Source organism: Typopeltis vanoorti, chromosome 25, assembly GCF_054136105.1.
Source record: "Typopeltis vanoorti isolate ZY-2024b chromosome 25, IOZ_Tvanoo_1.0, whole genome shotgun sequence".
Classification (NCBI taxonomy): Eukaryota; Metazoa; Arthropoda; class Arachnida; order Uropygi; family Thelyphonidae; genus Typopeltis; species Typopeltis vanoorti.
The window spans coordinates 58,932,820-58,956,302 of record NC_143573.1 but is presented as its reverse complement, the minus strand read 5'-3'; the positions used below and the strand labels follow the sequence as shown (position 1 = coordinate 58,956,302).

The window sequence follows — 23,483 nt, the reverse complement described above, 5'->3', positions numbered from 1 at the left end:
TCAGGTTAACCTATGAGCTACTACTTAGGGTATCCTTACGTGGGCCTCTGACTCAGTATTGATAACTTGAAATTTACTAGAGAGGGGGAAGAACCTCTTAAAAGTTTGTTGAAGGATCGCAACAACCCTAAATCTGACTTTGCTGGTTTTTGAAGAATAGGCTACTATTTTGATACGGCCTATTCTGGACTATTTTGCATAGATCTGGTCACCTGGGTTTATTGTGAGTATAAAGGAGACCAAGTTCATGGGCAAGTGACTAAGATGATGGCAGGTCTGTAGGATGGTCCTTATGAGGATAGGTTGAACGATTTGAAGGTTACAAAAATTGATTGATAGGTGGAAAAGGGAAATACGATAGAGCCATAAGTTCCTTTAAAAGATTTGATTATGATTGATCCAGAGGACAATTTTCGGTTTATGATGGTGTGCGAAGAATTAGAGGTCATCCTTGCAAATTGAGTAAAAATGTAGTTAGCAAGCTGATTGTAGATGATTAAGTTCCAAGAGAAGGACGACAAGAATTGTGAGAATGATGGTTAATGCTTGAACTGTTAGTGAGCTAACTGCAGTGAGTCTACTAATAATACTATTAATAATAATATATTTAAATTGAGCTATTTGGACTTTCTTCAGGTAACTGAATAATGATTCCACCATTAGCTGATTTAATACGTGTGACTCCAAACAATAACAGCATATTTAGTTTATATAATTTATTGTGTAATTAAAATCAATATAATTATTTTCTCGCTCCCTCTGGTGCTAATAGAAAGAAAATGCTTAAACATTTTTTCTTATTATTTAGTTTGTCGTAACTTATAAAGTATATATAAAATACTTCGAGTATACTTTATAAACTGCTAACGCTTCGAACCTCGAAACTAGCATTCTGAGAATTTTTTTTTTTTTTTTTCATGTAATGCACTTAAAATAAACGACATTCCTGGTCAGACTAGCTGAATATACCATGATGATGGACACGTTGCCTACTTATCTCTGATGGATAATATATGCATATGTTTGTAAGCGTTGTTACTAAATTGAAGCTAACTCAGTTTTCGCTCGAGAAATTGTAATTGCTTCTGTTTAACTATCTATACTGTGTACGACTTTAACCTTCACAGAATCCTTTTGATTAGTTTTAAAGGCGACGCCTATTTCCTATCGACCATTGTTGGGCACTTTACGCCCACCCTTTTGCACGTTTTTAATCTCGTGAAGCTAATCATACGAACGTTGTTTCCACGTGGTCACGATTTAATAAGGAAATGTGCAATTGACTGAAGCTTCATTATTTTTAATTGCTAAATTCCAGCCTTTCCAAACGAAGTATGACATCAGCATAATAAGGCTTCCCGTGTTAAATGAAGATGCCCAGCGTGCATGCTAAGCTTTTAATAGCATTTTCAATATATAGTTGCACATAATATTTTTAAGTTACAAACAGAAAACTGTGAACCAGTCAGTGAATCTTGAGTATTTAAAAATACTCAAGATTCGTGTATTAATTTCTGTTAATACTTCTAATATATTAACAGAATCTTCCAGTGAAATAAGTCCATCGATCATTTGAACTATCTGTTCCCTAGCATTTCGTCCAGATTTCAGAACATACAGGTAATTTAAAAATCGATGGAAAAATAAACTCGAATACAGACAGTTCCGTTGTTTTCCATAATTACAACAATTATCGAAATTTTTTTTCTATTCCGCTCATGGCGGATTGAGTTCCTCAAAGACGAATTTTTTGGCATTTCTTTGTCTGCTGTCTTTTTATGTAGTTCTATTATGGAGTTTAAGTGGATGCTTTCTTTAATGTCGTCAATCCATTTCTTTCTTGGTCTTCCTCTGCTGGGCTGTCCATCAATTCAGCCCTTTAATAATATGTTTTGGCAGTCTTACTGGGTTCATTCTTAAAACATGTCCAAACCAGCTTAGTTGGCTCTTTTTTAGTGCTGTAATTATTGTTTCTTTAAAGTTAAGTTCTGACTTTTTCATTTGTATTTCTTTCTGTCCAATTTGTTTTATTGATTTTTCTTAGGCATTTCATTTCAAAAGCATTGAGTTTATCCATTTCTTTTTTTCCCCTTAAGATCCAGTATTCTGAGCCATAGAGTACTGTGGGAATTATCATTTTATACATCTTTAATTTGAGTTCTTTGCTTAATCTTTTATTCTTCCATATTTTTTTTTGTCTGCCCAATCCATTCATTATTGATTCTGTGTTTGATAGTTTCGAAATAGTCTAGATCAGGGGTCGGCAACCTCTTCAGACTCGCGGGCCACATTCAACTTTTATTTTTAATAATCGGGCCGCAAGCTTAATTAAGAGAAAATAGCGAGTGAAAAAAATACTTTATTTATCAATTTTTAATATATCAATATTAAAAAACAGAAATATTTCAAGTATGAAAATGAAACTTATTGAAAATTTATCACGTAAAAACTAGTAATATAGTTTATGCATCACAATATGTGTGTTTCCCTGCTTAATGTACCTTTTATGATTGTTTTCCCTTAGCAAATTCGAATCGAAGCATGCAAATGTTCATCAGTCAGTCGAGAAAAACATTTACTTTTTCCTAAAATTCATGGTAGAAAATGCTTTTTCCAAATGCGACCATCATGTTCTTTGCGAAAAAACTGATTAATTCAACATTTTCTAACGAAAATGCGTTCTTCAGTGTTTCATTCTGTTCCAAAACTTCCATCTGTAGTTGGTTTGATACGTCATCAATGTCGACATTAAAAGGGTTCAAAAATAATCGCATTTCGATGCTATTTTTATGAAAATCCACAAATCTAGTTGAAAATTCCGTTTGTAAATCTTCAATAATACCAACAAAAATTTCCTTTTGTGTTTGCCATCCAACTGTAGATGCAGATTTGCAACATATATAATCATGTAGATTTTCTTCCACCATATCTTTCTTCAACAGACATAGTTTGCCCTTCAAAAGCTTTTATGTCAGAAAACAGTTCGACTCGACCTTGCCCCTACAGATTCACATTAAATTCATTAAGGTACGTTGTAATATCTACCGTAAATGCAGGAGACATAATCCATTTTTTATCCGATAGTTGTGAGCAGTATTTTCATGTTCCCTCATGAAAATATCTATTTCTTCATGTAAATTAAAAATTGATTTTAGCACAGCACCTCTACTTAACCATCTAGCACTTGACTAGTAGATAACGTCCTTGCACTCGGATTCTATTTCTATCAAGAATTCTTGAAATTGGCGGTGTTTCAGGCCGTTGCGTCGGATGTAAATTTACGGTTGTATCACGATGTCCATAACGTCTTTCATTGATAGAAATAGAATACCCCCATTTTCAATAAACATACTTGCTGTTTCATTCATCATTTAAACCTTCCTTCATCTGCAATTTTACGTTTTCTTGAACCAATTTTTGAAATTATTTTTAACAAATGTATATCCTCGGAAAATAATAGTTGGTGTTATTGAATTATATTAAAAGACGGACCAGGAACGCGACTGCAAAAGTGCGCCAAAATCTCGGTTGTCGTCGGATGAAGTCGCTTTTATTATCCCCACTCGTGATGACTCACACAGTTAACTCGTGCCAAGTTGCACGGCGATATCACGAAGTATCGGTATAAAATTATTTTTAATGTATTCATATTATAAAATATATCGTTGAAATAATTCAACATACGGGTCAAGTGGAATGTAAGTATGGTCAACCTTTTATGGACCGCCAAAAATGCACGTTTGGGACGCCGGTTGCCGACCCCTGATCTAGATCTTCGGTGATCATCGATCCTAGGTAATTGAATTGCTTAACTTGTTCTATATTATTGTTTCATATTTTCATTTGGATTGCTTCCCTTTATCATAATTTTGTTTTATTAAAATTGTTTTTCATATTTGTTACTTGTTTGATGCAGCTTGGTCAGGATATTTTCCACTTTTTCTTGGCTGTCTGTATTGATAACTATGTCTTCAGCATACTTTAAATGTGTTATTTCTTCGGAGAAGGAATCTTGGATCTATTGCATTTTGTGATGACAGGCTCCAACCCCCCCCCCCCCCCCAAAAAAAAAAAATAAATAAAAGCATTTGAGAATGATATATGATACTTTCCAATGTCTCGCATTCCAGGTTGAATTAAATTGTATAGAACTACGGTGAGGCACTAAGACCAGTCTTGGTTGCTCAATCTAAGATTGAGCCTCTAAAGTTCAGTTGGTTTCAACGAAGCCCTTTGGTTAAGAAAGACCAGGGTTCAAATCGCATCTATGAAGCGACGAACGTTTATCAGGATTTTTCAGTTAAAGATGAATTAGCCGCGCTCATACGGAGAGGGAGAGAGGTTTCTTCTGGAAACTCGTGTTTTTCACCCCTCAAAACAGTCAAAAAACCAACCACGTGAATACACATACCTACAGACAATATACTCGCCCTTAGGGAATGCAGCAGAAGTGACAAGCTGGCTGTATTAAATTGCCTAAAACCCCTCAACCCGTCTTGGAAGGACGAGAATTTGATGGATGGATGATATTTCATACGCTGGAATGGCTTCATTGAAACAACGCTCGGTCATGCCCGAAATAGCTGCACAAGATGAGTATAGCAATGATATAACACCCTGATAGTTTTTAAGCGAGAACAAGTTATTAAATACAAAATCTTCGATATTTTTTAAATAATTACTTCGTATAAAAATAACCTGCTTGTCTAAAAGAAGGGGGGGGGGCTGAATGTTCGTAATATAATTCAAGTGATAATTTTACACCTTTTTTTTAATATATATCCCATACATGAGAAAGTTACCATGACAGACTCTTAAAAGTAATATTAAACATAATTCTTAGAATGAATCTACTGAAAGAAAGAGAGGAGGTTGCATTTCTTTGAAACACGGTCGTTTCAAAGAAAACGATGCTAATTTAAGAAATCCGAGGACCCTATGCTGGTTGCAAGACTCGCACATAATTTCTGAATCTCTGACTCGTTAGACAAGGGTAATGTAATGGATTTTTTTTTTTTTTTTCTTCTGGCGAAAAGCTCAAATAAAGATGCAACTGTAGGCACGATTCATTTGTAGATAGAATTGGAATGGAACTTTGAAAATGCTTATCAGCTAGTTAAGACTATGAAATATCTGCCAAGATGTTCATTATTCTAGTGGCAGCTATTAAGTGTTACAAAACTAAAACATAAAATGGCTCTATTGCGCAACTTATAAGCAGGTATTAGCATCCCCCCCCCCCAAAAAAAAAGACTCCTAAACTCTACGAAAGCGTCAGTGCCGCACGTGGAAGTCGTGAATTTCATCCAATCTTAACATCATTTAAAGTAATCTGAAGAAATCCGCGCACCTTTCTCCTTTCTTGTGCACTTTTTTTCTTTCGAAAATGAAATCCAACTTGGTTATGTGATTTCAGTTACGATGAACATTGTAACTTTCATGGAAGTCTTTAACTTAGTCTCATGTTAATCAAGAATGCGTTTTTTCAGTTAGCTCTTTCAGAGTATTCATGTCAGGCAAGTGGTAATTGATCCCAAACAATGTGGAATATCCGCTATCTCGAAACTCCAAAATGATGGAAGGAAGGAAAAGTCTAATTAAAAGGGCCTGCAATAACTGTATTGGAACGAAATGGAAGGCTGTTTGCAGAGAGGGAGGGATGTTGAAGAAACTCGTGGATACGCTGCTGAACTGTACCTCCTCTTCAGTTCCATGGTTGAAAACTGGCTAAAACAGAGCATTTAGAGGCTAGAAAATGTTCCTATATTTTGAATTTTACTTTATTGGCTACATTTTTTAGGAATTTAAAAAGAACTCAAATATTCCCCTCAGAAATTTGAGGCACTGGGCGAGCCTGATTTCAATTTGCTTTGAATTTCAATTCAAACGAGCCTGATCCCATACTATTAAATAAATTTACATGCGTATCAGAATCGTATAAAATATGTAGATACATATTTTATACGTATTAGTTTCTGAAGAAATATTATTTTAATTTAAATCGGAATCAACATATCATAATGGTGACCTTCCTTCAACCAGTACTACTTATTGAACGATTAAAAGTGTTTCCCAGCCGTTTCCTGTTGATATATTGCTTATATATCAACATTGCTAATAATGTGTGTGTGGTACGCTGGAAAGCACCATGCTGTTACCGTTGAGCATCAGTATCCAAGGTCGCCAACCCAAGTATATGTCGGAAACAGCTTCCGAAATCAGGTCGTTAGCACGTACAAGTTGAAGCAACATAGGAAAAGAAACAGATAGGTTGGTAAATGTTCTGTGGTTATGAACTTGCATGCGAGCATGCACTTTTTAAGTCTAGCTAATGTAGCAACGGGGTGGATATGAATGGGTACAGATATTTTAACATACTCTTTTAACTCCTGTACAGTAATCCAAAACACGAGAGGTTGTTGAACCGGTATTCCTCTAGTATCACCGAGAGAGATTTTAAGAATAGGAAGTGGGAGCAGAAACATTCGAAAGAACAGATGACGAGGAAGAAGAAAAGTTCGGTGAATTTGCAGTTTCTCTTGACTTGGTCGGTAAAGGAGAAAGCGTGGGGGGGGGGGGGGTTGGAACCATCGATTTTCCGAAGTCTCTCTCTCATCATTAGTTCGACGGAGATAATGGAGAGCTGACCATATCATATTTATGTGCGCTTCCTCTCCCCATAAATTAAAAGAAAAAAAAAACTTTAATAATGTAGTTAGAATCTTTCTAAAATAATTTCTTTCCATTCATTCGTGATGTATACTTTCTAACATTTGTTAATCAGTTTAAAACTAAAATGCCAATTCGAATATTGGCTTTCTTAAACTCTTTGTGGCTTTTAAATCACGGACCAGTACATTTTTTTTTTTGTTTCCGTTTCCTAGGAAGGCAAAAGTGGAGAGAGAGAGAAAGAAATATAGTAAGTTTGATATTAGAATTATTGTTAATCAGAGGGTAACTAGTTGTTTTCAGATTTACAGTATTTAATACCGATTAGTTGTATGTAGAAGAATTTGCAAACTTCCTATAATTAGCGTTTTGCGTATACTGTGATCGCTTTGTATATTCTGTCGTGGTGATACATAAGGATAATTTAAACGCGAACCTTTCAGGTATTAGCGTAGAATTGTTAATCGCATCGTAGTCTCAAAGATTGGTCCAAGTTGTCATTCATCGACAACACCAGTGAATTTGTAATTACATTCTTGTGTAGTGTAATATTCATTATCACAATAGTTTGCAATATAATATATTATTACGTTAAAAGGGTCGTATTGAAATGAAAGGTCAACTGCCTCGATAAAATTTAATAGAAATTCTAACTACCAAGTTTCTTTAATTTCTATCCAGCGATAAATATCGTTTCGATTTTTTTTTTTTTTTTTCAGAAAATAAAATTGTTTCAACGAATTAGTCTTGAGCCTAATAACATTAGTACACAGCAACGTACACATTTTGTTATCAAAATACACTCGCTCCACTACGATCTTAGAATTGTTTAATATATTTTAATATTGTTCAGGGTTGGATTTTCGATTGTCAGTTAGTGTCATCGTTTTAATAAAAACTGGCCTGATCGGCAGTAAAAATCCCTCCAATATTACGATATTGAAGGAATTATCACTACACACTAATACTTAAAAAAAAAAAAAAAAAAAAAAAAAAAAAACTGAACAGGCGTGTCAAAAGTTAGAGCGCAGTTTATGGAACTTTGCCGCACTTTTAGGATTATTTCGTTTGTTAAAATGCGTTAGCACTTATTAGACTTTTTTTCTTTTCATGCTCAATGAAACAAACTCCTGTAATTTGATAATTTGAGTATGACTACAGTAGTAGCTAAAGCTGGACGTATTTTATTGATATTGGGAATCCTTACAAAAACTTGAGTCATCTTAATTTTTATTTCAATTGGATCATTTACAGACGAGCACTAAGGGATAACGTGTTGAAATTACATTACAATAATTCAATTCACATGTGCATTAATCTATTTGAATCAGTTGGATTTTTAGCTTAAATGTTTTTTTTGGGGGGGGGGGAGGAATGATTCCGTGTAATAATCCTGTAACGGAATTATGAAGTATATAATCCCGATACGGCCTGTTTTGCGCCCTTGTAAATGGTTTGACTGAAATAAAAATTGAGGTGGCCCATCAGATTTTTGTAAGGATCCTAAATAGCGAATTTCGATTTAATTTGTCCAGCAGAGGTCCAGGAATGACTTTCATACGGATGAACATAAGTGCTTTATTCATTTTGCAAAGCGTGCTTATAATGCTAATAATTCAGCTTTTCTCGCTGATCGAAGATTTTTCCAAATACAAGTCGCTTTTTTTCTATTGAATCATTAAAATATACAGTAGTGCAACAATAGCTGAACAACTAGTATGAGTGACATTATAGGAAACAGCTTTTTCCAGCTGTGCAAACTTCTTTTGCTTTTCGATTGTTAAGACAGTAAAGATTTTAATCTTATTTTTCTTAACTGTCTGTATATATAAAATACGCTAATGATTGTCGCGTGTTTGTCCTTGCGTTTAGTTGAGACGGCATTTCAAGGCCAAACCAGGGATGGATTCAAAGTAGCTAATTTGGTGGGTGAGGAGAGGGTAATTGGTTTTTTAGGAAGGATGTTGTAAAATTTCTTGTTTTTTAAGTATAATTTAAAAATATCACTTCCATTTCTGACTTTTTAATTTGTATTATGATTCAAAAATGTTCCTTCTCGTTATTTAACTAAATATTCACGTTTAACCCCCCCCCCCTCTGTGATTTCTTGAGTGAGCGGTGTTACCTCCTACTCTCCCACCCTTTTGAATTTGCCGCTAGCTCAGAGTCTCAAGGTCAGCTTAATCCATTGTTATACTCAAAGGTCAAGTGAACTTTTAGTGGTGAAAGTTTTCTTTATTAAATTCCAAGATCTCGTATGCACAGCGGGTTTTATGATAGCTCTTACTGGCGTTTGTTAAAACTCCAAAAACTCCAAATACTGAGTCGTGTTTGGAGTTTTTCATTTACTTTCCCTTGTAATGTCTTTCATTAAAATTTTAATGTGGATCTTTGGATCCCAAAATATAAGATAGTGCATACAAAATCAAGAAAGAAAAAGAATAAAAAAATAGTCTAGAGCAGCGCTTCCCAAACTGTGGACCGCGGCCCCCTTGAGGGACGTAGGTTTTGTTGAGGGGGGCCGTGAAATAATGAAAACAAATTTAAAATGTTTTAAGACTAAGCATATTTTTTTTTATTTTAAAAGAAACGTATTTAACTTTATTATTTCTTTTATGTTATTTTTTATATTTTAATGGAAAAATTCACACATTGGTGTTGGTTCACAAACTTTGCTTCCTGCGTATTTCAGCACTTAACGAATATTAGTAAATATTGCTTATTCATATGTTTCATTTCAAAGCAGTGGTTAATTGTATTTACTTCGAATGTTTTCCAGGGAAGTTCCAAATCTTTCTGTCTCTTTCATAATGCGTTCGTAATCAGGGACTGTTGATATTGACTTTATATCCATATCAAAACTCGTTTTATATTATCACTGTCATCCGAGCTAGTTTTCTGTTACCAATAAAAGTTTCGCATATACTTCATACATGAAAAAAAGCTTAAACAAGTTCATGTGGGGAGATAGTAACTCGCTTGCAGTGGTAAACAACACGCCCTCCCTAAGAGCCACTATACTGCAGAGGCAATAAATATAAGTACTTTTATTATGCCAGTGAATAAGGTATGAGCAGTCTGTGTAATATATTTCTCAACAAATAGTGCAATTAGAGAACTGCGATAAAAACACACTAATTAATGAATCCCATTTCTCCTCATACAGAAACTATACTGTATATATAGACTGTAACAAAACCATATGTTGCATGGCCAAACGCAGTATCTAACTAAAAACTATTGTTATTAATTAGATGTGTGTGAGTTCGATTTCCCAAGGCAGCAGTAAAATTCAACCGAACGTGTTAAAATTCGTAAAAGTGTTAAAACTAATTAATATATATATATATATATATATATATATATATATATATATAATGAATGTTATGGCAGGTTCACATATGGAATTCGGTTGAAGAGAGTTAGCATTTCGACTCAATTGTCAGCTATGCTTTTATCTTTCGGTTGCGTGATCTTTTGTTAATACCGCACCAATCATACGCACGTTTTAATAACCTGCCTTTGTCTGTTTCGCGTTAGGCTTAATTACCATAAAGGGAGAAAGGTCACAAAAGAGAAAAAATGTTCCTGGTCCGGCGATTCCCTTATTCAGGTAATATTCACTAATTTCATGTTATCAGTCTGTGGTGTGCCAGTATCGGTAAGTGGTGATGTTATTTGATCTATTCTACGTTAAAAAATTTAACCCTGAGATGGATAAGTGGTTGATAAAAAAAAAAAAATAATAAAAAATCCCGCGAACAATCAGAAGAAGCAGAAACAGACTAAAAAAAAAAAAAAAGGACAGTATTTCATATTTTACCAGAACAGACCGTATCGTCTTCAGAACCAAACGGTAAGAGGCAAAAAATGTAATATATGCATGCATTTGATTTTTGCAATATTCGCTGTGTATGTTTTGTATTGAATATAAATATAATAATAATATATCTCTATTACGATTTTTTTCGAGGGGGGCCGTGAAATATTTTAATTTTTGCAAAGGGGGCCCTGACATCCAGAAGTTTGGGAAGCACTGGTCTAGAGTAAGTCATGCACCAATGGAAGAAATTACTCGACTTTTATCTGCCTCTTCATGTTTCGCTTGTTTATACTGACAGGACTTGAACAGAATATTAACACACTGGCACACTTGCAGTGAAAAATTGAATGCGCGAGCTGTCTTCACTGCTGAAATAGAAAACCTGTTATTAAAAAAAGAAACTCGTTTATCTTCTCCGACAACTTGGCACGAGTTGTGACTTCATTCCATTAGCTTCAGAAAACGGTTCATACATTTCGTCTGTTCTATCAGCTTATTTACATCTGTAATGCAAAAATTCTACCCTTTATCACGTCTAAAACTAAGAATACGTAACTTTTAGTATTTCGCCATGCTTGGTTGCATTTAGAATACAAATCTATAGTGCTTTCTACCATAAAAACAGCCGCATGCGATCAAAGGCGCCCGTGTTCGTTGAGAAAGATGTAAAAAAAAAAATCCCATGTAATTATTTAGCTCTGGGAAATAGAAAATAATCAAACATTGATATTTATCTAAAGGCCTGCCCACCTGACTGTGTTTACATAAACTTGTGCGATAAAATTGGGAATCATCAACATCTTGTATGTTATTGTGACAAACTGTTCGGTAGAGAGGGAAAAGGTGACAAGTTCTTAAAGAGGTCTGACCTCGTGATCTACGTAGAATGCACTACCGATACTCGTCCAGTACTTTCTCAATCAAAACTTGCATCTTTGCTCCTTACTTTACGCATAACCTTATGTTGTTTACCAAGCGTTTGTGGAATTAGTTTATATCGTCTCATACGTTTTTGCACTGTTTATTGAAAACATTTCAAACTTGTGGCATAATGCCGAATTTTTCTGCTTCTATCAACTCCTCGGAATGGGTTTTCGTACTTCAGTAGTTCTTGTATGTAGTGAAGAAACGCTTTCAAATTTATTTATCTTGTGGAAGTCTCCATAACTGTGGTCAGTTAATTGCTCATGAGCGATTTAAATTATAAATGACCTTTCTTTTTAAAAACATACAAAGTTCTTAGATCATTAGGATTTTTACTACAATGGATCTTTGCAGATTTAAGACGTTGGTGCGGTGCAGGGGATTTATTTTTGTTCAAATAGTTGATTTTCTGTTTTGTTTTAACCCTCAACTTGGTAATTTTAAACTGATTAAACTAGTGATGCAATGTTTGCAATGAAAATAATAAACTTTTCCTTATTTTTATTGAGTATATTGGTAGCTATATGCTTATTGATTTATTCTGTAAATCAAGCATATAGTACACGTATACACTGTGAGTAACAGTGTATACATGTTTGAATAAAATATCAAAATTATGGTAAAAATAAATAAACATGAAACTATTGTTTATTATCGATAAAATTATGCAGTTTAGCATAATTCAAAATTACTTAAAAATTCTGAGATCATAATTGTCAATAACCCCAATAATGTTCTAAAGTAAAAACTATAACAAATGTTATGTCTTTAATTGTAATGTCCAAATATTTAAAGAGACGGAGTAAACACGATAAGCACTACGAACACTCTACCACTGGCGCAAACTGCATATAAACAACAGTGGAACTACACGACGGACAGTGCTGCATTATGCTGATAGCTCGCTACTATGACGTGCATATGCTTGCGCGCGTAGCAATATGACACTGTGGTAAACACAGTACTGCTAGCGTCCTTCGCCCTCCTAAGTACTACAAGATAGATTTTTATTATTTTTTTATACAAAATAAGAGAATTGTATAGGATTGTTGATGATAAAATTGAATATTACAAGCAAATATTAATAAATATATTTATATATCGAGAAAAATTGGGGGTGCTGCAGTTCTGCAGTGCCTATGCCCGAGCTGCCCCTAGTCATCTTGTAGGAGGATTTCAAAAATGTTTTATATCCAAAAAGTTTTTTTTGAAGTAGAACAAGACTTAATAGTTGTGATCCGGAAGGGGGCTTCTCCCCTGTGGAAATTGGAGTAAAATATTGTGGTTTATAACCGTTCATCTTATACCTTTTTGTCCTCGTAGATATTAATAGTCCCTTCCAAAATTATTCTGGATCCGCATAGAAATGCTCATCATGCACCAGCCTTGTTGGCCGAGTGACTAGCGTATCTGCTCTCCAGCCAAAAGACTGTGGTTCGAGTCCCACCAGGGGCATGGATGTTTTATTGTCCTACAAACCTTGTACTGCTGTACCCTGAGTCCTGGCACAGCATGACCTTTGATGTCTTTGTGCCATAAAAATCAAAAATAACTAGCTAGCTTATCATGTACATCTTGTAATGTTTAAAGACAGTGCAAGGTATCTTGCATTATCTTTGTTTTTAGAGTCACAGTAACTGCAACTTTCGTATAAGATGTGAGAAAACTTTTCAAATCGTAGTCATTTTCTTTATAATAATTTTATGTATTGTTAATTAATGGAATCTACTGGCTTGCCTGCTAATTTTTAGCTTACCCACCTTCACCTAGCAGGCTTGAATTCTGCCTTGGGGATGCATGTGATTTAGGTGGGAGATGAATTTCGTTATCTGGTGTGTGAGATTCCTAACTTGGTTATTTGAGGCATGAAGTGATTTAAAAAAAAAGTGCTATGTTTGTAGCACTTTTTTTTGAAGCCCTTTTCTATGTCTGTAGAGCAGGGTTTCAAGATTATGTTAAACAAAAAAAAAAAAAAATGTAAATATAAAGTAAATAGTTAAAACCTTAGCCTACTCACGGTACCACTGTAAACGAAATGGTGTTATTACTCTATCTATTTTGGTTTCCTTTATCCTTTTTTTTTTTATCTATATTATATCTCTTTAATATCCTCGTTATATCTTAGAGTTTTTCTATATTTTACTTTATCCTATTTCTTTATATCTCTGGTATTATTATATATATATCTTATCGTCACTACCCACTTCTTAACTTATGTCTCTGTTCCCTTATACACTCTATTAACTTTAAACGTATATCCTTCTGTTCCTTATTTCTACCTCCAGTATTCCTATTTTTATTATACCAAGGATCTCTAGATATTTATTTGAATTAGTGACTGCGCCTCAGGAAATCCTTTTATGGCATTAAATATTACTACTTTCGGTAGAAATCATTCCTTACTCTTATATACAGTCGTGGCTATCCCTTTTTCTAATTCTCGTATTGATTATCTATTTTCCCCGCTCACAAGTGCTTGGTTGTTTTTTTAGAACAGTGCATCAAAGAATTAAAATATCGGGCAAACTATTAATATTTAAACAACAAAATTTTAATTCACAAAAGACAAATTTTACACTGCATTTTTAATAATAAAAGGAAACATCACATATCTAACTAATTTTCTTAATAACACATAAATCATTTATACTGAGCAATGGTACTTATTACTTAAATGTTAACTCTTACTCATCGAACACATAAACAATATCTTTTACACACAATTGCTCTTTCCCTTCTATGCTGGGAATATTCTATGGGCAAGTTTCACTAATTCAGCAAATAGTTACACTATGACTTATTTCAACCTACAAATTCCTGACACTTAATTACTTTATAAACTCTTAACTGCTAAATATGCTCATTTAGATCAGCCTCTACTTACAGTCCATTAAGTGTTCTCTTAAAAGCTCAAGGAAATTTAACAAACGGGTCAACTCACTTTATAGCTGCTACCCTCTGTACTTGGCTTTGAACTGGACTTCTGTTCCGTGTCAGGTTTTTTTCAATCCCTCTTTATGCCGGCGATGGGTCACTGATGTTTCCTTGGGACGCTGTGCTGCCGCACTTCGGGTGAAGATTATCGGCTTGTGGAATGCTTGCATGCTCGTTGGATCAACGGAGCAATTTATTCCCTCTGACAACAGCTCCCGGCGAAGACTCGTCAATTCGTCATCGACTATCAGTTTTGCCTGGTGGATCGGCTCCTCGTCGTCTTTCTTTCAGATTTCTGGCATACTTTCCCTTGAAGTCGCATTCCCGATGGCGTACATCTGACAGGCAATCGCTGACAACTTCGCGATTACGATCTCTGAATCCTTGACGAAAATTTCTCGAACCGATGATGCGATCTTTTCGCCTATGCCTTTTATTCGGTCACTTCCAAATCCTTGTGCGGAGATATGTAAACCCCGAACATTTTGGTGAAAACCCTTGATCCTTTTCTTTGATTGACCCTTCCTTTGTTTTTCTCCAACACTCCGTAAATCCGATTCGTTTGAAGTTGTCGGTCCGCCTAGCACTGACCTTGGGCTTCCCATGTAGAACACACACAAAGTTTGACGTCTTTACAAAAATCTAAGATTATACTGCTTACTATTGGCAAGGTATTGCCTTAATACTATACCTTCTAAAATATTCCCTTATTTGGCATAGAGCATACAAATTTACATATAACATAAAACTATTTACAAGTTACAGGTCTTACTGGGCTTGACCTTGGTAAACTTTATGTAAAAATATTTAGACTTGTTATAGCTACATAAATATTTTTACACCACTGCATCACAGAACTTCTGTGAAGAGGGAATCGCACAACAAAATAAGTGTCGTATTTGGAGATGTTGCATACTCTCCCAAGTGTGTTCATTCTATACCTCTATGACAATGCAAACTTCATACTTAATGGGATAAGCACGCTCCTTACTGGATTTTCTGTCAACATATGCAGTAATACCCTGCATCATGGCTACTACAACAATCAGCTCATATGCTTTTCAATTATGGCCAATGTCCATTTATACAATGCTGTAGTTGCTCATATGACGGCTTTAGCGACATGATGCACCAGTGAATCAACTGATGCACAGCTTTTGTTAACTGTTTGTTCATAACATCTTGCTCACTGCACCTATCTGTATTCTGGTGTTTTTCTGTGAATTACTATTTAGCAATTTATTTTATTTTTGTTTTTAACAACTGTAACATCTCAGTGTTCAATACACCATCATTAAATTTAATTTTTATTTTAGTATCTGATGTAAAAGGTTTATGCATCCCCCCCATTAGATACAACAGCACTCTTACTTTGAACTTTATCTGCCATTATTAACAACAATAAATTAAAATAAAAGAATAGCAGATAAAGTTCAAAGTAAGAGTGCTGTTGTATCTAATGGGGGGGGGGAGGGAAAATGCATAAACCTTTTACATCAGATACTAAGATTAAAATTAAATTTAATGATGGTGTATTGAACACTGAGATGTTACAGTTGTTAAAAACAAAAATAAAATAAATTGCTACAGTACTATATGCTTATTAAATTACTTAAGGAATTTACAACGTGCAAATGATATAAATTAAAATTATACTTTTTTAATCTATATTCCAATATTTACCATCCAATGTTACAGACCATATAAAAAATTGGCATCCCTCATCTGCTCCACTAAAGTCCAACCACCTCCCTTAGACCTACCTAGTGTATACCAGGTCCCTTGCAGCTGTAAGCTGTCCTACTTTGGCCAAACAGGCAGGACAGCGAACATCAGAATTTCAGAACATGAGGACTACATTCTTTTTCACCAGTACAGCTACTCTGGTCTTGTAGACCATGCTCTGGATACTCGCCACATAATACGGTGGAAGAAAGCCACGTTAATACACCATAGTAAATTCAAATTTGAAAGGCTATTCATGGAATCAGCCTCAGCCCTAAGAAACATGCCAAATCTCAACAAATTTGGTTGCATGAGACTGCTCCAAATTTGGGAGACTTGCATCAGAAGATGTAATTATACCTTCAGCCTAATGGCCGAGAATATGTACATGTCCTGCTAGGGACACCATCAGGACTTTTAGGAGAAACAACAGCTTCCTGCTTCGTCCTCAGTTACTGTGTGTAGTGCCTACATGCATGTGTCTTTAAGTTCCTGTGAAAATGGCAACGTGACATTGCCGAAATATTGGAATATAGATTAAAGTTTAATTTTAATTTATATCATTTGTACGTTGTAAATTCCTTAAGTAATTTAATAAGCATGTATAACCAACATCTAAGCCTTTCTACGAGAATTACAGTACTATAGTTATCCGTAAACTTGACAATCTTATTGCTGAAATGGGAAAACTTTCAATGGTGTAAAGCAGTGGTTTTTAACCTTTTTGAAATCACGGAACACTTTTGATTATAAGAAAAATTTAGGAAACACACCAAAAGTATTATGGTCATAAAACTAACAATAAAAATATGTATGGACTTGCCTTTTATAAAAATGGAACTTATTTTAATGCGATACTTGAGCTTGTCGGCTTTTGCAGATTTCAGCAATATCAGGTCTAATATGTGATATAGCTACCCTTTGTCTATATTAGTCAGTCTTTCACGCATTTTAATTTTTATATTGGTTAATATTGAGAAACTGAGCTCTCACAAATATGACGTTGAAAACTGTAAACAAAATTTTCTGTGCCCTTGTGGAGAGAGCTGGGTATTCGGCTTGCACAAAAATCCAAAATTCCTCAAGAGTTATTTCAGAGAATTTCAATTTTAGAGTACGATCTGTTGACAAGGTAACTAATTGTTCTTCTTGTAATCAAAATTCACAACTCAATGTATTAACTGTGCCAAATGGATTTTGTATCCAATCATAATTGTGTGTATTTAATGAAGGAAAGTAACTTGAAATCTTTTCTTCCAATATGTTTAAATGTTTTGTTATAACGGAAATAATTCCCTCGACATTTTTATTATGGAGTGAAGGAAACATATCTACTGTATTTATTTTTCTGATATGTGGTTTTTCTAAAGAGATACTTTTTTTTTCTGAAAATCTGACAATTTGTCAGTGGATGTCAAAATATTTTCATTTTTCCCTTAGATACTTGTATCAATGCTATTTAAGTACAGTGGTATCTCGCTAATCCGAACTAATAAAAACTGCACTCGTTCAGATTAGCGAAAAGTTCGGATTAGCGAATTTTCCCCCAAGAGGCAACAATAACTAGCGTTTAAAACAAAAATAATCAGATTCTAATGGTACATCAATTTTAATTCTGTAAATAAATGAATTAACTGATAGAAAAAATGCTACTGTACTGTAATATAAAACTTAAAAAATAATACAGTACACAAATTTATTTTAGTAAAAAATTTAGTTTGTATGTACCTGTATTGTTGAGGATTCTGATTTAATAAAATTGCATAGTTCAGTACATAACTGAATTTGTATAAAAATCATCACTTTCTTGTACACAACACATAAAACAAAGTTTCACAAAATAACACAATTTTTTTTTTTATTTCTTTGTAAAAAAAGTCACTGATTTTCTTTTGCTTCTTGGAAGCTAAACTTTTTTTTGAATGCTTCTTCTCGGAGCTGCATTAGAAATAAAATTTTGTGGAATGGCATATCATTCTGCTTAGCCCATTCTACACACACATTAAAACTGTCAACTGCTTCTTCATGTTTTACTTTTTTTTTCTTCGAATTCTTTATCGTCATCATCGTCTGCTAATTCATTCTGTAGGGTCATATTTATAATTTAAGCATCTGATTTGATTTCGAATTCACTTTCGGTTCTACCTGTAATACATTCCTTAACATCTGTTTGTGAAATTTCAACATTTGGATTTATATTTTTAACCAAATTATGCCAGTTTTGAATTTCCATTTTTTGTGTATCACCATAGATATCTTTGTAAATTCTAGAAAGCCACAGTTTTTTCCCATGACGCTCGACAGAGGTGATTCATGCCGACAATACAGTACGTACTGTACAGTATAAAAAAGCAAACGTGAACACACAATAAATCAAATTAGGCCTACAGTGTAACCATACAATCGACAGTATGAAAAAATATATATACTGTAATGTAATAATAATAGTTAAAATAAATAATAATTATTAAATAAAAATAGCACACAAAATAATAATACGTAATAAAACTTTTTTTTTCTTTCAAACCGCAGTTCGGATTACTGGAAGGTTCGGATTAGCGAGATACTACTGTAATTAAAAATATCGGCTAAATATGCCATTTTAGCACACCAAATATCATTTTGAAGACATTTTACAAAAGCATCTGTACCTTCATTTTGAAAAAAGGCCAATAATTCATTCTCGAGTTCTAAAATTCGGAACAGCATTTTATCCCTGGTTAACCATCTCATTTCAGTGTGCAAAAGCAAAGATTTGTACTTGGCTTCCATAGATATGCAAAGTTTTTTTTAAAAAAAGGCATGCTTTTAAAGGTCTTGACTTGATGTAATTTACCATATTTACAACTTGGTCTAGTACAGGTCTTAATGTTGCGTAATGTTTTTGAAACTAGGGATTCTCTGTGCAAAAAACAGCACATAGATATAATATTTGGGTTTATTTTCTTTGTAAGGGTAACAAATCCTTTAATAGAGCCTACCATTGACCTATAAATGATATTCTATTGTTTTAGAAGTCAACGTGCATAGCAGTCTTCAGTTGTTAGGATCAGAGTAGCCAATTATACTAGAACTGTGTCATATGATATCTTTCACTGGCGGAACACTTGTAACCAGTTCGCAGAACACCGGTTAAGACCCACTGGTGTAGAGCGATTAACCAAACTGGTTAGCATGTTCCTGTAAGCCAAACTATTTAGAACAACTTATGTTTGTGAAAATTATTCTAAAATTTTTGTTTGCATTAATGATGTAAATTAATTCTTTATTTACATCATTTACACACATAAGTTGCTTAAGAATGTTGTTAAACTATTATACACATCTTCAAGTGTGTGTGTGGGGGGGAGCAGTGATTCACTGTTCGACGGTGGTCTGGAACTGAATGTCATATGACTGTGATATGCCTTTACAAGTTTATCAGCAAAATTCCACTAACCATTGTAAGTTGAGCATGTGCCCTCTAAAATTTATAGCCATCGTTGGTTTAACAGCCATCATGAAAAATTTCTTAAAATTTAACAACAGGCTCATGCGAGCCAGCTCCAACATATCACTGTATATAAGCCTTCTTTATGCAGTAATTTTAATATAGATATATATGAATTAGATTTTCATGTATGGTTTTTCAGGAATACAAGAGCAAAAAAAGAAATTCTCGTGATATTGATACTTTGACTGAGGAACAGCTAGTTGCCACTATTAATGCTTCAGGAGAGGTATGTTTAATTCTGGGAAAAGAAAACAAAGCAGTATCTACAGACATAGAAGAGGTTGTTGCAGATGATCCTTATGCTGGTAAGAAATAATTACTGTTGACAATTTTTTAAGAAGACTAAAATATGTTTCTGAAATTTTTTTAAATATCTCAAAAGCATATATATCTTTAAAAATAGTTTGCAGTTATGTGACAATAGCTGAAATTTTATTCTCTTCTGAATGGGTTTTTAAAATATAGAAAGTTTGTATTTTAAAGAGGTAATCATGAGGAATTGACATATGGAGAAGGATAGAGGCAACAGAACCATTCTTAGAATGATTCTGTTTTGAGTTTCTTCCAAAATATCTAACTAATTCTTTTTAAATTTGAAGTTTATTGACATTTTTTGAAGAATTAGTTTTTTCAGCTCAATTTCAAATTTTTAAATGCATAGATCGAGTTTTTTAAACATTTATCAAAAGTACCTTTATGGTGCTTTTGTTCTACCATTCTAATAAAAAAAAATAAAAAATAAAACAAAGATAAATAAGATATTGAAAACAACAAAAATGCAATTGCCATACAAAGAGCATTTTTTATTTTGCTATCCTTCTTTCTTGTTGCTTCTGATCATGCTTATTACAAGGAAATTGCATAGAAGATGAAAAAATATCAAAAAGCCTTGGTAACTATTAAGAATAAGTGCACAGCTGGCCTGGATGGCCAAATGGTTAGCATATCTGTTCTCCAAGAAACATGCTGTGGTTTGAATCTCACCATGGATGTTTGTGATAGTCTTTAGGTAGTAGATGAATTTCATCGCCTGGTGTGAGACCACCTCCACACTTATTGAAGGCTTGACGTGGCTTCAAAAGTTCCATATTTGGCCTCTAGAGGAGGGTTTTAGGACCAAGTAAAACTTATAAAAAAATCCTTGGCCCACCCATAGTGCTAAGGTACTATATGTTTATGACCTTTCTTTAGTAGCACATTAAAAAAATAAATAAATAAAATAAATTTAAAAATCCCTGAGAATTTTATTTATAACTGGATAATGAAAACTGTGATTATGTTGGTGTTAAGATATTTCCTGTAAATGTTTTATTTTACTTGCAGTTGATGGCACAGACAAATTGAATTCTTTCTCATTTCAACTCTTGAAATAGCTGCATAGCTAATTGTGTGATGTAATCAGAATCTGTAGTCAGCACAAATAGTGTTCATTAGGTCAACTGGGAAATTGCAGTCTGTAAATTGCAATGACATATCATTTGATATTTAGAGAGTTCTGGATATCAAGATATCTGGCCGTCATCACTCACTGCCAAGGAAAATAGTGAAAATAGTCATTATTAGTGCATTTTTGTAAAACAATAGGTGCTGGCACTCGTCTTTTCTAACAGAAAAAATTGATTTAAAAATTATTTACTGATATTTTTACTTCATGGCATGATAATATTTTTGTAATTTAATTTGAAATAACTAAATTCATTAGAAGTAACTATATAACACCTAGTTTAATAACAATAAATGTATTGTACAAATATATATATAAAAAAAAAAAAAAAAGTGAAATGTATATGATGATGATTTTTAATTAATTTATATATGAAATAAAAATTAGAGCCTGTGTAGCTCAGTAGAAGTGGCATTTGTACTCTATGGCACTTGACTGCACAGAAAACGACTTGGTGGTTCAAATCTAGTTGACTACTAGAGGAAATTTTTCTAAGCCTTTTTACGGCTGGTTCCTGAGTTAGTCGATCTCAGCACGGATGAGTGCGTTTTTTTTTTTCCCCAGAAACGTGGGTTTTTTGTCCCGTAAACTCGAAAATTGACCATCCAACTCATGCTGTCTTCAGACATTAAAAATATTGTGTTAGGGTTAGGGACCATGAGATGGTGGCACTTGCTAGCTGCCTTCTTCACTGCATACTGATTAATTAGTGATAGCCTTGGGCCAACTATCGCTGATTGGCTACCAGAGGAGATTGAACTGCCCACTCAGTCTCCAAAAGTTAGGGCTAAAACGGCCTCGCCTATTCCCTATATGGGAACAAAAAAAGCGTTAGCTTTTCTTTTCTTTCTTTTTTCTTTAATATAAAAGAAAATTTTTTTTTTATAAAATAAAAATTTATATAGCAAATATCTTAACAATAGCATAGTAAAAATGCAAATCTCATTTAATACTTAAACTTATTTGCATATGAGAAAAACGTAAAAAATTGCTGAATATTATAAATTTCTAAATGTACCACCTCTGTATATAGAGGAGCCAGCATATGCTGTATTGTTACAAAAAAAGTTAGTTACTCAATAATAGAAGTCTCTTTTCAGTTGTAAATATGAACTCTAAAAGATCTATATGAGCCTACATATATTTTTATTATTATTATTATAAACACCAGACCTCTATGGAATCAAAAGACCTTGTCACAGTAGGTATACACTGTTACACAAGCCCATCAAACTGTGCTTTAAACTTATTCACTGTATCTTCATTCACCCCTGCTCCTTATGCCCATGCTCCCACCCTCCTTATACAGCTCCCAGGTATATTGACTTGTTCTACCCTCTTCTCCCATTCTCTGAAAAATTTCTTTCACATTAACTAGTAAGAATCCTTTACCAACATAAATGTCTCAATCATATTCCCTCTCTTCCTCCTATTCAAAAAGGCTTTGCAAACTGCATTCCCTCAATCTGTCTTCATATCACACATCCCAAAGACCAGTTACTACTTTAGTTTTCTCTGGACTTTTCCAGTATATCCTCATCACCATTGGAACCAGGGGACCAAATCTGTACACAATAATCCATATAAGTCCTAATCAAGGCCTTATACGATGAACCAGAACCTCCTTTATTTCTGCACGTTAAGGCCCTCAGCATCATTACCATAATTTGATGTGATGACTTCATGACTTGTACTCTGCATCCCATTGTTGCCTACCAGATTTCAGAACCTTACACTTTGTAACACTGAACTGACAGTTCCATACTGTTGCCCACTCACATAATCTATTCAAGTCCTCCTGTAAGGTCGCATCTGCTTGATTCCTCTTCACTCTCCCCAGTTTTGCATTTGCAAATAGTTGTATATCACCAGTTAAACTGATCCTAATATCATTAATATATGAATTAAATAACAAAACAGACCCCCGTGGCACACTAGTGACTTTCTTTTCCCATGATACTGCACCCAATACACAACTTGCTGATGCCTGTCTGAGAGCCAGTTGCCTATCCCACTCACTAATCTATCATTCAATCCCATCTGCTTGTATATGTATACTGCTGTAGCACTGTATATATGCATCTCCCTTGTCCAATACATTTGTCACCTTGTTATAGCACATAAGCAAGTTGGTAAAACACTCCTCTCTTTAACAAATCCATGCTGACAAGAACAAAGTATGTCACTGTTATCAACGCACTTTTATATTCTATCTCTCACCAACCTTTGCAATACTTTAACTACAACTCCTCCCGATATACAGATCAGCCTATATTTTGTAGCCTTATCACCACACTTTGAAATTGAACAATTTTACCTTCCTTTGGGACTTGCTTTTACAAGATTTTTTTGTTAAACAGCTTCAAGCTTCAAAGGAGTGGAAGGAAGGTAAAATTGTTCCACTTCACAAAGTGTGGTGATAAAGCTATAAATGAAGGGTGAGGCTGATGCTCACTCCTTGGACATGGTGA

At 34.1% G+C, this 23,483-nt stretch overlaps 1 protein-coding gene across 1 annotated transcript in view; it reads left to right on the top strand.

Moving 5' to 3' along the window:
• The window catches only part of LOC150092771 (uncharacterized), a 427,707-nt gene that overhangs the window by 318,812 nt on the left and 85,412 nt on the right, over positions 1–23,483 (top strand). Inside the window, exons 12-13 of the mRNA XM_090414274.1 lie at positions 6,885–6,919; positions 19,708–19,873. Coding sequence (XP_090270400.1) covers positions 6,885–6,919; positions 19,708–19,873 — 201 coding nt within the window. The remainder of the gene's footprint in view (positions 1–6,884; positions 6,920–19,707; positions 19,874–23,483) is intronic.